Source organism: Atractosteus spatula, chromosome 17 (assembly GCF_055471065.1).
Source record: "Atractosteus spatula isolate fAtrSpa1 chromosome 17, fAtrSpa1.hap1, whole genome shotgun sequence".
Taxonomy (NCBI): Eukaryota; Metazoa; Chordata; class Actinopteri; order Semionotiformes; family Lepisosteidae; genus Atractosteus; species Atractosteus spatula.
This window is the reverse complement of record NC_142722.1, coordinates 4,968,869-4,985,178: the sequence shown is the minus strand read 5'-3', so window position 1 is coordinate 4,985,178 and position 16,310 is coordinate 4,968,869. Positions and strand designations below refer to the sequence as shown.

At 46.9% G+C, this 16,310-nt stretch overlaps 1 protein-coding gene across 1 annotated transcript in view; it reads left to right on the top strand.

The window, feature by feature from the left end:
- LOC148818888 (transmembrane protein 132C) overlaps positions 1-14,995 on the top strand; it is a 68,501-nt gene extending 53,506 nt beyond the window's left edge. Inside the window, exons 6-9 of the mRNA XM_088935936.1 lie at positions 4,481-4,686; positions 8,757-9,030; positions 10,446-10,637; positions 12,096-14,995. Of these exons, the coding sequence (XP_088792062.1) occupies positions 4,481-4,686; positions 8,757-9,030; positions 10,446-10,637; positions 12,096-13,268 (1,845 nt within the window). The 3' untranslated portion in view covers positions 13,269-14,995. The remainder of the gene's footprint in view (positions 1-4,480; positions 4,687-8,756; positions 9,031-10,445; positions 10,638-12,095) is intronic.
- The last annotated feature ends 1,315 nt before the right edge of the window (positions 14,996-16,310 follow it).

Below are 16,310 nucleotides of genomic sequence, written 5' to 3'. Positions count from 1 at the left end.
TGCCTGTAATCTCACAGAGAGGAGAGCAGCAGGTGAAGGGCACTCTTGTACAGTGTTATTTGTGGGCGTGCACTTTACAAGAGCCCCTGAACTAGATCACCAGTCCACACAAGACAGCAAAACCTCAGCTAAAGAAACAGGGAGACAGAACGAAACTGCTGCACGCACACGGGAGAACTACCGCACCAGTCGGATCTTTATGTTCTCCTTTAACCTCTGGGAGAATTCATGCACGCGCAATTCTCTGCAAGCGCAACATGCCACCAGCATCCACATGGACGTTCAGAAGACACCATCCCGCCAACCGGAAACCATTTAGGAGCTGTTAACGTCTTAAAGAATTTCTTGTCACATTAATCTAGCCCATTAGGAGGACAGCGGGTGGGTGCATACGTTACTAAATCAAACCCAGCCGATACCCCTGGGTAGACACGTTTTGACATTAACACCACTCCAGCCGGGGAAAATTAATAGAAGACATGAAGGAGACTGATGAACCGTCGTGATGGGCCTTCTTGTGCGTGAAACGCTGATCGTTGTTGACACTTTGTCAGGGATGTGTGCGGAACCGTATTTTGACACCAAGGAAAGAAAGTTGCAGCTTTCTGTAGCTACACAGTTTCCACAGTCCACAGCCTCCATCCGCTCTTCAGCCACTGCTCTGATCTCGGTGGGGGGGGGGGGCTTCAGACTGTTAACCTCATAATACGAGAGGCCCATCTTTACGCAAAGGGAGGTGGGAGTATGGAACGGGTTATCCAGCCGTGCTGTCAACGCCGGCGTCCTGGCTTTTTTGAAAGAGAGGAATTTAGACTAGATGTTTCGAATGGTCTCTCATTTGTATAATAAAAGCAAAGATCTGTTGATTGCAGTAGGTATACTTGCATGGAAAATAAGTGTAGTTCACATAGCCAGTATGTGGATTAGCTGATCTAGTTATTTAATGTAGATAGCGATACTGTGTACTTATTGTAATATGTATACTTATGATGATAAATAATTCCTTACACGTATATAGCTGTTTTCTGGACACTCCACTCAGAGCGCTTTACAGGTCATGGGGATCCCCTCCACCCCCACCAGTGTGCAGCCCCACCTGGATGATGCACCAGTACACTCCCCACACACCAGCTCTCAGTGGGGAGGAAAGCAGAGCGATGGAGCCAGTTCAGAGATGGGGGTTATTAGCAGGCCATGATGGGTAAGGGCCAAGGAAAACTTTAGCCAGGATGCCAGAGTAACACACCTACTCTTTCGAGAAACACCCTGGGGTTTTTAATGACCACAGAGAGTTAGGACTTTGGTTTTAATTCTTCTGTGATGGACAGCGCCTTTTTAAAGTATAGTGTCCCCATCACTATACTGAGGCATTAGGACCCACACAGACCGCAGGGTGAGCGCCCCCTGCTGGCTCCACTAACACCTCTTCCAGCAGCAACCTTAGCTTTTCCAGGAGTCTCCCCTCCAGGTACTGAGCTTCAGTGGGCTGCCAGTGGTGAGTTGCAGGGTGAAAGAGCTGCTGTCTATGTTAGCTACACCATGTCACAGAGCAGGCCTCATATCCTCTGATAAGCCCTCTCACAGTATCACACTTGTACTGCCAATGACAATCCTGCACCGATCCAATATTGCAATAATCCTGTCACAGCCCAGACTCAGATCCAGCCTGATTCACAAGTCCCGTGTTAGTCCGGGCCCTGGTTAGCAGACACTGACAAAACACAGACTCGGACAGCCAGGGGGCGCCACTGTGTGAACATGCTGCTCAGAGTGTACATGCAGAGGGACTCTGTAATTCCTCCAATGACAACTAAGTCTGTGCCACCAGTCATTTCTTAAACTGGTCAGGAGAACCTGGCCTCTCGAATCTGGGACCCTGCCCAAGTGGCTGAGCTGCAATTTCACTGAAACAGCCACAATATGTCCTGTTAAAAAAAAAGTGAATTTGTTTTGCTCTCATCCGAAACCTCCTCACATCGTGCTGGATGGTAATGAGAAGTGACGTGTAACTGTCACAGCTGAACAGAAGCGCTCGAAGTGGGCTTTCAGGGAGATCCGTGCCTTTTCCTGTGCCATCCCATCTGATGAAGTAGCCAGGTGCTTTATTAAATCTCTCTCTTCTTCCCCCTCAGCCTTAAGTGAGTCCCCCTCCTCTGAAAACCCTGGCAAGCTGAGTGTGAGCAAGCTGTGCAAGGATTAAAAAACCTTAAAAAAAACCTTCTCTCCAAACATTTCAGTGATTTTGATTAAAAACCCGGTGGGAGTTTACACTTCTGTTTAATAAACATTTAGGAATAAATTGGTTATATAAATAAATTGTTTTTGAAGCGATGGAAGAGGCCGCCGTGTCACTGTCTGAACTAAGAAGAATGTCAGAAATGTGTTTTATCGCCAGGGGGCTGCTTGCCCTGTTCCGTTTCCTGCCCTCAGTCCCAGCTCCTCTCCCGCTCAGCCTCTGCTTTGCTTGTATTGACATGAGGAAGCGCTGCCAGATTGCCAGTGCAGCCGCTGCCACCTGGCTCCCTGATACTGGTGTGCTTTGGAAAAGGTCAGCTTGCTTAACTCGGCTCTGCTCCGCAGTGCTCAAGATGGGCGTGTGAGCACCTTGGCCTAATTAGCTGAATTGTTGCGTTAAAACAGGAACGAGGAAGAAATCCAAATGCATAAACAAACAAAACTTAAACTTGGAGACAGGAAGCGGGCTCTTGGTGACCCATGGGAAATTGTCTAAAAAAGGATGGAAGCACTTTAAAGATTTTCCAATCGCTCATTGAGTCCTCATGTTTGTTTTTACTGACACATCAATGCAGCGATGCATGTCTGTGGATAATTTTTTACATTTTTAAATAGTTACATTACCTTAACAATGCACAGGTTAGAATATGTGACCTGACTGATATTATTTCTGAAAACCGCTCCTCCGAAACTATCAGCGGGCGCGATGCAGGGTGGACTCGGATCATCAGACCTTTGCGCCTAGTATTTGCAGTACATCACAGAGACAGCTGCACAGTTTCAGGCCAGGCGGACTGAGACTAAGCCGTCATTATCCCGTTTGCACAGATGGTCGTTTTCTGTGTCACAGGATGCTTCAGCCTCTCGGTTGGCAGGGTGGGTGTTTACACGGGGGGCGCCGCAGCGCAGAGCTGAGCGGGGGGCCGAGACCGCGAGCAAATCTCCGAGCCACGGCGCGGAGGAATGCGCTTGCATTCCTGCAGGAAAAAATCCAGGGTACGCGGGACCACCCAACACGAGTCACCTTCAAAAATACAAGAACAGGAAATTTGTTCCTCCCCTAAAGAGGCTTTTTAGTCACCTGAAGGAGCTTCTATGGCCTAAATCTCGTGTTTCTCCTCTTTTTTAGCGTGGAATTTAATCTCTGCTCGTTCCTCTGCAGATGGCGCGTGTTGACACAGCTCCCCACACAATGTTGTATCATGCTTGTATTGGAATAGTGTCATTTAGGACACAGTGTGTCCCCCCACCTCCTACACAGAAACTCCCAGCAGTAGAACAGTGCTTACAGGGGAACTGCAGTCCCTATCTCTCAGACCTCTCGGTAAATCCCGGGAAACATTAATTGGCGGGATCACAAAATTTGACAAATTCCGAATTAAGCGAAAAATCATAAGCTTTGTGAAAGTCCTGTAAGCCGCCATATTGTTGCAAACCCCTGATTTAGCCTGGGGAGAGAGTGAGAGTTCCCACGAACTGTGATGTGGAGCGGCCCTTCCTGCTCACTAGTCCCTGTACTATCGTATTGAGGTTTAGAGTGAATAAGCCCAGGTTGTCAGCAGACATTTCACCGCAGAAATGTTCTAACATGATCTTCAGGCAAAGTTAACAAGTAAGTTATCAGCAAAACCATCCTGAAGACGAGAGCAATATTTCAATTGGATTAAAAGCGACGTGATCACCAGCCTGCTTGTTTACAGTGTCGCAGGGCCGCTTCACCTCACTGGAGAGTTGGTTTCCTTGTTCTGAATCGCAGAACATGGCGCTGCGCAGACCTGGAACTTTTGTCTATTTTGTGTCGTAAATTGGAGGTTTTACAGGTTACTGTGTTTCATTGTGGTTTGAAATGCAGTTGTCACTGCCGATTCTTCTGACCCCAAATATAGAAATAGCATTGCTGTTCCCCTTTAGATAGGTACCATCTAAACAAATGGTTGAATGATAATCAGACAGGTCTGTGTGTCTCATCCCCTCCACTGTGACTTTACCCTCCTGCAGTCTGGGAGACACCTCTGTGCCCCCATGCGTAACCGTAAAAGACTCGGGAAATCTTTCCTCCCCTCTGCAATCTCGCTCTCAAACAATGTAAAATAACTCTCTTGTCTCCCTTGTGCCGTATTCTTTGCTGGGTGATCTTTGTCTATCTGTTTTGTGCTGTTGTGTTGCACTCGTAAACGACATCTCCCCCAAAGCTCTGACTCGAGAAATGAACCCGTCTTGACGTGCGGCGTGTGGTGCTCCGCAGGTCTCGGAGGCGTGCGACTTCGTCCTGGTGAACGGCAGGGAGATGAGGGGCCAGCAGGGCGTGCGGGTCAACTTCACCTACCTGTACCTGGGCACGCAGCTGGAGCTGACGGTCTGGGTGCCCCGCCTGCCCCTGCAGATCGAGGTGTCCGACGCCGAGCTCAGTCAGGTCAAGGGCTGGAGAGTCCCCATCGTCGCCAACAAACGGTACGACGAGCCCCCGCAGGGCAGCGGCGTTACAGAGCAGGTCTCCCTCTGTCTGCCTGGCACAGTCTTTAAGCGACGATACACAGCAAATGTTGGAATCGTTTTGAAGTGATATTTCAAAATTAAGCCATATTAATGAGAGTGTAATTTACCAGTGATAAAGTTCTGAACCTTTTAATGTATATAATAGATCTATACAATAAATAACACTTAAGAGTATTTTCTTTCTTCAAAGGCACATGCCAGGCTTTTTACAGTCTTAATACCTCTTATCCACAACATTTGACTCTGTCTGTTCCACCTTCTGCAGCAGTTGTTCCGGTTCCTTTTTCTGGGATTAGTCTCTGTGTGCCGCGCTTCCCCGCGGCTGGAGGGATGAGATGTTAGTGTTTGGTTCCTTCAGTTTTGTTCAGGTTTGCTTTTGGCCTGTTGGGATCAAAACAGCACAAGGCTGCTTTTGTGGACGTGTGGAAATAAGGCGAATGTGGTCCCAAGACATTTTAGGACACAGTCTCAAGACACGGGAGAGCAGGTTTAGAGCAGTTCAGACTGCAGTGTTCAGACTGCAGTGTTCAGACTGCAGTGTTCATACTGCTTGTGTTCAGACTGCTTGTGTTCAGACTGCAAGTGTTCAGACTGCAGTGTTCAGACTGCTTGTGTTCAGACTGCGTGTGTTCAGACTGCAGTGTTCAGACTGCTTGTGTTCATAATGCTTGTGTTCAGACTGCAGTGCTCACACTACAGTGCTCAGATTGCAGTGTTCAGATTACTTGTGTTCAGATTGCAGTGTTCAGACCGCTTGTGGTTCAGACCGCTTGTGGTTCAGACCGCTTGTGGTTCAGACTGCAGTGTTCAGACTGCAGTGCTCAGACTGCTTGTGTTCATACTGCTTGTGTTCAGACTGCAGTGTTCAGACTATTTGTGCTCAGACAGCACTGTTCAGACTGCTTGTGTTCAGACTGCAGTGTTCATATTGCTTGTGTTCAGACTGCAGTATTCAGACTGCAGTATTCAGACTGCTTGTGTTCAGACTGCAGTGTTCAGACTGCAGTGTTCATACTGCTTGTGTTCAGACTGCTTATGTTCAGACTGCTTGTGTTCAGACCGCTTGTGGTTCATACTGCTTGTGTTCAGACTGCAGTGCACACACTACAGTGCTCAGATTGCAGTGTTCAGATTACTTGTGGTTCAGACCGCTTGTGTTCAGACTGCAGTGTTCAGACTGCTTGTGTTCATACTGCTTGTGTTCATACTGCTTGTGTTCAGACTGCTTGTGTTCAGACTGCTTGTGCTCAGACTGCAGTGTTCAGACTGCTTGTGTTCAGACTGCTTGTGTTCAGACTGCTTGTGCTCAGATTGCAGTGCTCAGACTACAGTGCTCAGATTGCAGTGTTCAGATTACTTGTGTTCAGATTGCAGTGTTCAGACCGCTTGTGGTTCAGACAGCAGTGTTCAGCTGCTGAGATTGTAAGGAGAGGAAACAGCCCTGAGCTGAGCTGGCTCTTGAGCTGAGAGCTTGTGTTCTGTACTGAAGAGACCTTACAAGCTCCTCCGCTGGAAACTCTGTCTTCATTAGTGTAATGACACCCTCATTATGCTTGCTGGCCAAAAATACATTACAGAAAAAAATGAATGGTTGGAGACATAAAGCATTTTTTCTGTATATTATTGAGAGATTTATAAGACCACTGGTGACAGCAGCATTAGCACCTTATACCCTGATCTGGTCAGGTCTCAAGAGCCCAGCAGGGCTGGGCCTGGTCAGTACTGGGGTGGGAAACCTCTCAGGAAAGCCAGATTGCTGCTATAAATGTAAGTTGCTTGTCGCCAGTTGGTGGCGCTCTTCCCTCTGGACAAGAGCTTCCAAACCAGCACCCCATTGTGGTGAGTGGGACACTGTTCTGTAGGGGGTGCCATTCTTTTGGAAAAGCCATTAAAATGAGGTTCAAATGACTTGGTCACTAAAGAGCCCAGAACTCTTTCAGTGTAGGTAGGTCCCTTTTCAGGCCATTCAGGCCCATGGGGAATGGGGGGCAAGGGCCACCATTTTTCCTAGACTATCCGACACTGGAGGTGGAGGTGATGTGGTCAGCATCAAGCTCTGGCCGGCCTGTTACCCCCGGAAGGATTAACCCGTGGGACTCACTTGGAGAGCAGGCTGAGTGGACTTGGGAGCCGTCTGGAAGGAATTAGCTTGTCCCTACCTGGGAATGAACCCAGGACCTTCCGGTCAGGAGCTACCATGGCTCTTTCAGTGTAGGAGTGTTAAACCCAGTTTCTAGGATAAATTCCTCTCTGGTTTCCTAGGGTAAAATTTGCCCATTTTAATTGCACTGGTGAAGACATTTCCCAGTCCTCCCCCTGACCTGCTGTGCAGTGTGACCAGAATGGCTGCTATGTGTCACTCAGCAGGAGGCTGCGTCTCAGTGGTGCACAAGCTCGTCAGGAATTGTCCAGAATTTCTGGTGACTTTGACTTCTCACAGACATCGCTTTTGACTCGCATGCTTCAAGATGATCTTCCCCATTCTCCTCAAAACTCAGACGGCATTTTCCATAAAGATTTAGTCTATGTGAGTGATTCTGAGGGAATGAGCAGGAGATAAACTAACCATTTATACTAAAAGGTCTCTGCAGCACTGTGCGTTCTGCATTGTTCTGCTCCCTGCTGGTCCCCTGTGCACGTCATCATGGTGTGTAAGCAACATCCATCAATTATCGTGATGAATTCATTCTTAAATTGAAACATGCCTACTTTCAAACATGCAGATACATCACACTGATAGAAAAACTGAGTGAAAGGCAAGGTGGCACGAGGAAGGATAGTCAAGAGAATGCACACTACTGTAATACCACAGTTTTCTTAAAGGTTAATATTTTATTAAGTATAAAGGCAAATATTAGCCATGCATGAGTGCAGACAAAGTGCAACCAAAACGCATGGACAGAAAAAATCTCTGAGGTCTGTGTAAGGCAGACTTATTGCTTCTAGCAGTAACCAAAGAATACATCCATTCTTTCCATTATCGTTCGATTTCCTAACTTGTACAAGAGAATAGGAGAAGGAAAAACAATAATAATAAAGTTGGGGAAAACATCAAAGTGCAAGCAGTTTGACAAAGGCTTCTCTTCAAGAGACGTTAACGTCCCAGATGTGTCTAAATATTAATGAACCACAACAGTTTCTCAGTTTCTCCGGTGAGGAGTGGAGAATTTATTTATTCGATTCTCCTTTCGCCCCACAGATGATCCTCATGCCCCAGGATCTTCGCTCCACTCACTGCAGGGGGTGCAAAATATTGTACACAAAATTGAAAAATATTTGGAGTGTTTTCCAGTTTGGTGTTAGAAATATTGTTTTTCTGTTAACCAGTATGCATGCTGTCAAATCAATGAGGCACGAGTCAGTGGCACACACGTCTTCTACAAAATCAACCGTATGGACTGCGACTTTCCTTTTGTTTTTGTATTTATTTTAGAAACAGTTGGAATAAATGTAATCTGTAGACAAACTGCTAGAATTCCAGTCATCGCAGTGCTTTATTTTCACATTGTGCCTTTCCTGCGAACTGTGAAACTGTTGTTTACCGTGAGATACACAACCGTTCTCTTAGACTGTTGCAGACACTGTGGTGTATCACCCTGTGACATGATTCTGGCGAAGACAATTTGTTGTATTCGTCTGACAATAAAAAGACAAGATTTTATACCGTATATCAAGGATTCGTGTTTCAGGCCCTGACCATGGTCACTGTACTGACATGTGACTTGGAGTTCAGTTTGAAACTCAGATGGAGGACAGAGTGGGTCCCCTCCTATATCTGAAGTACAGTACCTGGAAGATAGTTTGGGATGCAAAGAGCTGCACAACTGCATGGAAGTATTATTTCAGTAGTTTGTTCTGATCCTAATAAGTGCGATATATAGAGATGAGATCATGAGGAATGAGCCAGGGAGCTGCTCTGGGAGAAGTCTTAGAGAGTAGAGCCTGACCTTCCACCCGTATTTCTATGAAAACGTGCACAAGGGCCACAGCTTCTGAACTCTGCTGCCGACCCCTGTTCCCTGCAGGCCTACACGAGAGAGTGACGACGAGGAGGACGATGAGAAGAAGGGCAAGGGCTGCACCCTGCAGTACCAGCACGCCATCGTCCGGGTCCTGACCCATTTCGTGGCCGAGCCGGCCGACCCAGGGGGAGAGCTGGTCTACATGCTGGGCTCCGACTGGCAGGCCGACATCACGGAGCTGGTGGTGGACTTCTTTAAGGTGGAGGATCCGCGCATTGCCAGGCTGCAGGATGGCAGGGTACTGATAGGGAAGGACCTGGGCATCACCACCATCCAGGTACCACTTAGAGATCAGGGTGCTTGTTCAAGCAATTGATCGGTTAAGCAAGTAATGTTCCGATGGGAACAACACTGGTCCTGGAGTGCTGAGGGATATTCGGATTTCTGTTCCCAACATGCTCTAAATTACATAATAGAGCATTGATCATAGTTAAATTGCTCCAGGACTTTATAAATTGACGATTTAAATCTGCTGGACTGAGGGTCCCCAGGACCAGGCTTGGAGTGTGAAAATTAGCCCCAAGTAGAGGATTGTGAGGAGTCACAGGATGTTTTGCTTCCTGGTTTCACACAGTCACCTGACGTCCAAAGGTAGCCTCTGGATTTTTTAAAGAAACGAAAAAAGCACAAAGATGAAAAAGAGAGAAGCAATGTTTTTGCTAGTTCCTCCAAATGAAGTAGGAACGCACACGTGTGGGAGTGAAGATGAAATCGGCTGCTCTTTATTCCACGGTGAAACCGACTGATAGTCTTGATAGCCTGGTAACAAACATTTTGACATCTGCCTTTTCGCACTGACAGGCTTCTTAGACGCGTCCCGTGTCGAGCCGGGAGAGATAAGCTCACGGTGAAAAGGAAAAAGATGATGGCAGGATGTTCAGAGTCTCCGGATGGTTTTGATGCGAGCTTTTGTTTTAGCTGTGGAGGAAAAGGAAATCTTAAACCGCATTTATTAAGTATTCGAACGTGTTCCGTGAATTGGGGACAGCGACTGATTATGCTCACTTTTCTGTAATGAGAAACAGATAAGGAATGCTTTCTGTTTGTTGAAGCGCATTTGTCAGAGAGTTATCTGTTTGTGTCTCTCGGTGACATGAAGATATATTGTTTCTGTTATCAGTCTTCTCTGTAGTGCTTCTTTTTTTAAACCAGCGTCTCTAGGTTGAATGCAGCGCTCGGTAATTTTAAACAATGGTAGAAATAAGTTTGCAGTACCATCTTCAGGTACCTCTCAGCTTTAACCTTTAGATTTTTTTTCTCTTGGAAATTCCAGCCAATGCCGTGATTGTCCTGAAATTCTAGTTCTGTTTCTTTTGCAAGATGGAAATTGCGAGCATTCCCCATTCACAGTTCGTGTGAGAGCAGGGAGCGAATTAAAACTCTTGCTGTCCAGTAAAACTCTTTTTCTGAAATCTCAAGCTTTCCTGACCCGGATGGCGGTCAGAGATTTATTCCAGTCAGTATTTCTGCTGTCTTTCACCTGCGTTTAGCCACCTTGAACATTTTGACAGCTGGGTGAGGAGTGACCCTCTGTTGTCTTCTGGTCTTTCCTGTTCTGTGTTCACAACATGTATGGTCACTTGCTTTGTTAAGCGCCTTGGGGCAACCTTGTTGTGAAAGGCGCTATATAAAAATACATTGAATTGAATTGAATTGATGGCGGCGGTGTCCTCTGTCTGGCTGTCCTCCTAGGTGCTGTCCCCACTGTCTGACTCCATCCTGGCGGAGAAGACAGTGACAGTGCTGGACGACAAGGTGACCATCACAGACCTGGGGGTACAGCTGGTGGGTGGGTTGACCCTTGCCCTGCAGCCCAGTCCTGGCAGCAGCTGGGCCATCATGGCCATCGCCACTGGCCAGGAGCTCCTGCACTCCTCCAAACAGGTGATGCACTCACCGGTACACCATTTTCCATACACAAGCTTCCCACCAGCTTCATAGGGGTGTTACCCAGGTGTCCTGGCCAAATATCCCCCCTGGCCTTTACCAGTCATGGCCTCCTAATAATCCCCATCTCTAAACTGGCTTCATCACTCTGCTCTCCTCCCCACTGAGAGCTGGTGTGTGGTGAGTGTACTGGTGCACTCTGGCTGCTGTCGCATCATCCAGGTGGGGCTGCATATTGGTGGCGGTAGTGGGATTCCCCATTACCTGTAAAGCGCTTTGATTGGAGTGTCCAGAAAAGAGAATTATTTTTCTTCTTTGTTTCTAGGCAGTGAAGCGTCTCAGGGATTTTCAGCTCTTGCATTTCACTCTCTGTGTTTACTGTTTTTTTGAACTCGTTAGCATCTGCCCTAACGAGGCTAGTTAACATTTGAATGCTTGAATTAAAACGCTTTTTTTTCTTAATCCACATAAGAGCAAATTACATTAAAAACATTCCATAGATGTGTGTAGGCTCAGTCTAGCAAATCTAGGAAATTATTTCAAATAAAAGTTTAATTGCAAATGTTGGGCCTAAATCGTGAAACCTTCTGTTATGGTCTCAACTCTCGGGGAAGGTGGAACTGTGAAGAGAGATTTCTAAGTCAGCTGGTGGGCAAGAACAGCTGTTTCTCTTTTACTTGAGGTTCAACAGGATGACATAGCTAACATTTAAAAAAATTACATTTAAATGAAAAACTAAATTAAAAAATTTAGTCTGTTTCTTCAAAAAACTGCATCGTTGTGAAGCAACAAATTAATATTCATTCCCATGATTCATAGCGACAGCATGCTCTTAAAATGCACCTTAAACCTGAAAGGTTTTTCTTGTAAGATATATATACATACTTTTTTTTGCATTTAATTATCGAGCGAGAGATAAATTGCTATTCTATATTTTCCTTCATAGGTTTAATTACTTTTCTTCAAGGCATTAGCTATAACCTAACCGAATTTCTTTTTCACTCCAATTATAAATCAGTGTTGTTTTCTTTTTTTATCTTGGGAAATTAAGATTGCATATAAACACAACACACTGAAAAATAACAGTTGCTTTGTGTTGTCTTGTGTTTTTTAATCTGTGAAACAAATAGATCATAAACACATTTTAAGTCTTCTTAAAAAACAGAAGACACTGTTCGATGCTTTAGAATTTTACCTGGGAACATTCTCTCATGCAGCGTAATTAAGCTAGCAATATCCAGGAAAAATGATTCTTTTATTTATGAGCTGGAGAGTTGGATAACATGGAATGTTTTGAAGTGGGGCCATGCTTGAGCTCCTCGCTGCAGGCATTCTAATGACGCAGGGAACACAAGGGTCTCATAAAGTTTAATGTTGCATTTTAGCTTGACAGAAAGGCAGGTTGAGCAAGTTGGAGCTGTTCTTATTAGCTGACACGGCTCTTCTGATCTGCAGGATGCCATCATTAGTGCCTGGATCCAGTTCAGCGATGGCTCGGTGACACCTCTGAATATCTACGACTCCAAAGACTTCTCCCTGAGTGCCACGTCCGCGGACGAGGCCGTGGTGTCCACCACTCAGGACCCCCTGACGAAGTGGCCGGTCGTGGTGGCCGAAGGGGAGGGCCAGGGGTCTCTGGTCCGGGTGGAGATGGTTATCTCGGAGGCCTGTCAGAAGTCCAAGAGGAAGAGCGTGCTGGCCGTGGGGAACGGGAACGTGAAAGTCAAGTTCGGGCAGAACGACGTGGAGCAGGGGGCGGGGGCCCCGGGTGGGGGCGAGGGCGGCGGCGATCCCGAGGGCAGCGCCGGCGACCGGCGGCAGAAGGGCTCTGAGCAGGACAAGGCCGGGCCGGACGGCTGGAAGCACAACAGCGCCTCCTCCGACCGGGAGGAAGGGGCCATGAGGAAAGTCAGCACCACCACCAAGACTACCATCACCAACCTGGTGGCCGGGAGTAAGCCGGTGGACGACGAGGGGCCGGTCAAGAACATCGACTTGACCGGCTTCCCTGCCCAGGTGGACCTGCCCAGCGGAGGCGACTCGGAGGGCGACCTGTCCCAGGCGGCCCGGGGCCTCTCCGACCTGGAGATCGGGATGTACGCCCTGCTGGGCGTCTTCTGCCTGGCCATCCTGGTCTTTCTCATCAACTGCGTGACCTTCGCCCTGAAGTACCGGCACAAGCAGGTGCCGGCGCTGGAGCAGGGCAGCCTGAACCACGCCCACGACTGGGTGTGGCTGGGGAACGACGCCGAGCTGCTGGAGCACCACGGCGACCCCTCCCTGCAGCAGGACGAGTGCACCACCATCATCGACCGGGGGGAGGAAAGCAAGTACCTGCTCAACGGGGGCTGCCAGAAGAACATCCAGGGCCAGGTCCACCGGGCGGCCGAGCCGGGGCCCTGCAACGGCAAGGAGCTCAAGAGCGAGCCCCCGAACTCGCCCACCTCCAAGCGGAAGAGGGTGAAATTCACCTCCTTCGCCACCGTCCTGCCAGACGACGGTGGCCCGTACACCAACTCCATCCTGATAGGCAACGAGGACGACATCAAGTGGGTCTGCCAGGACATGGACCTCGGACAGTCGACAGAAATCAGAACGTACATGGAGAGGCTACAAGACAATCTGTGAGCGCGACAGGGACGCGGACATAACTCACCGACATGCCTTCGGTCACGAGGAAGGAGAGCGAGAGAAGGGGTGGGTGGGAGTTACTGGGGGGGAGGGGGGCGTGTGGCGACAGATCCCGAGCCAGCGGAGAGGTAACTGCATAACGCGAGAATCCGAGAAAAAGCGAATGAACACAGGCAGGGGATTACAAAACAGACGCGAACTCTGAACGGAGAGGGCACGAGGCTTGTAAAGACTGCAGGAGTACAGCTCAATCAGAACGGAAGCCCTTCTTTTTTTTTTTGGCTAATGATTTTTCTTTCTTCTGAAATACTGACTGGAAAGACATACAGTACACACACTGTACCGGACAACGAGGCGTAGTCACCGAAGACTTGTTCCAATAAAAGGTGTCCAGCTGGGGTGAGGTTGTCAAATATATATATATGTGAAGAACAGTGCTTTTAATAATGACTGAAAGACAAAGTGTTTCCAATAAAACATCTTAAAGATTTGGCACTTACAATACCCCTGTGAATCTCCTTTCTACGTGATAGACGGAGATTGGCTGCTGTTCTCTCTAAGCTGGTCTCTTTAGAGGCCCGGCACTACTAATTGTTTTTCAAAGGCCAAGATAAAGAATTATAGCGTGTTGTGGGTTTTTTTTGCTACATTATGAGATGTTGCCATGTTTTATCGCATTCCTGATTGTCCATTCTATGCAGTTTTGCGTGCTGTGCGTCTGTCTTTTCTCGATATATGCACCATTCCTTTGTCTAGTTATGGTTCAGGATGAGTTTTGTTTCATAGTAAATGCTGGTAGCAGGATGCACTCCTGAAAAAAACAAGATTTCCAGATCCCTTAGTTTTAACTTCTCTGACAGCGTTTCTAGTTTACTGAAATATGGGACCAAACAGCAATTTAAAGGCATGTACAGCAAGCTGAAGTTCAGGATGAGGTTTCGTGCGTTTTCTCGTACAGCACTGAACATGTTCCATCAACACAAAGATAAAGAGGTGCTGTTGGGTTATCGAGTCAGTCTTCAGATTACAATCTTAGCTACAGCAGCAGAGCTCAAGTTAGGTTGCAATGCACAACATTGTAAGACCTATGAGAACTGTCTCAGAGTGCTTTCCAACCTGTGAAATGTGCAGCAGACTTTACTGTAGATGTGCTAACAGCATGTTTCAGGCTAGTCAAGGCGAAGATCCCCAGTGAAAAATAGTCGAGCACGTGCTTCAGTCGGTGACATGGATCTTACAAGCTGCTGGGAAGTTTCTTGTGTGAGCAGACACAGGTGAAGGCTACTTTGAAGAGCAGTGAGGGGTCACAGATTTAGGAATTATTAAAAAAAATATGTTCGGAGCTGCAGCACATTAAGGAAATGGGAAGAAAATAATAGATTACATGAATGACCGGCATTTGTCTGATTCATCTGAATTTATAAACATGGATTTTCTTCAGTAGTGATGTATACGTTTTAATTTGCCGTCTTATTTTATTTCAAAAAAGCTCTACCTTTGAATTTTGTTTGCTTAGTTGTTGTTTTTTTTCTCATTTGCACTCATTTCTGTGGTACTTTACAAAAGAAAACAGCCCCTGCCCACCTAAAATCTCAGGTGAATACTTTATTGGAATATACATAGTATGCATTGTAGATTGTAAGAATGTAATATTTATTTCGAAGTATTATACACAACGATGTTGTAAAATAAAATTTGCTTCAAAATGCTTGTTAATGAACAAATCCCCCAATTAATTTGATTATTTTTTCAGTTTTATTTTTTTACAGGAAGTAGTTCATGTACAGTATAATTCTTGATAATGGAAAGCGCATTTTTAGCATTGAAAGTAGCCATAATAGGCCTGTCATGCTTTTTCTCATTTAAAGATGTACCTTTCAACAGGAATGCACAGTAAGAGATCCCTGTGAATAGTTGCTGTGAACTGTGTACAAGTAACTCTCTCTGTATCAACATGAAATGCGATTTGGGCCATTTTGAGCTGCAAACCTTTATTTACAGTACTTAGTCTTTAAGCCAAAGCTATATATGTCTGTATTTTGTAAAAAAAAGAGATTAGCCTGACTGTCCTTAATAAGTCTTCCTGCTTTCACAGTGCAGTTTTCTGCTCTTTCTGTTTAAAGAGTATTATTACAGTATTCTTGAGACCCTGCAAAATGCATTTGTCATATGAATACACTGCCTATAAAGGAAAAAATATATAATTATTGGAATCATTATTATTACCAAAACGATGAGATGAGAAAAATCGTATATTTCCAGTACTACCCCTTAATTTTGCAAGTCGTATTCTTTTATTTAATAAATAACTTTGCAATGTGCTGTTGCCACAGCCTGCCAGTTTTGTTTGCAGGGGGACAGACTGGGGTCTTTGTGTGCCTGTGCTTGTGAGTGCATGCATGAACTGGGCCTGACCAGCACGGGGCCAGTCGCTGAAGGGGGCACCCGGGGAGGATGAGGTTGTCCATCTTTCAGAGGAGATCTGGGCTGGCTGCAGGGGTCCCATCCTTCACATAGTGCACAGCGGTACACCAGTTCCACTGGAGGTCACATGGAGGCCACAGTCCATGAAGATGAGGCTGAGGGTAGCGTGGGGATGCTGAGCTGTCAGAAGTAGCTTGATCCCATTTGTGCAGCCAGAAGGAGAATGTCCACTGAGCGCAAAGGTAACATACTGAGAAGAGGCAGGCTGGGGGTAGCAAGCACTGTAAGCCAGCAGCCATATCACCCTGCAACTCACAGCTGGCAGCCCACTGAAGCTCAGCAGGTGGGAGCCTTGCCAGTACCTGGAGGGGGAGACTCCTGGGAAAGCTAAGGCTGCTGCTGGAGGAGGTGTTAGTGGGGCCAGTAGGGGGCGCTCACCCAGCAGTCTGTGTGAGTCCTAATGCCCCAGTATAGTGACGGGGACACTATACTGTAAAAAGGCGCCGTCCTTCGGATGAGACGTAAAACCAAGGTCCTGACTCTCTGTGGTGTTTCTCGAAAAGAGTAGGGGTGTTACCCTGGTGTCCTGGCCAAATTTCCCATTGGCCCTTACCA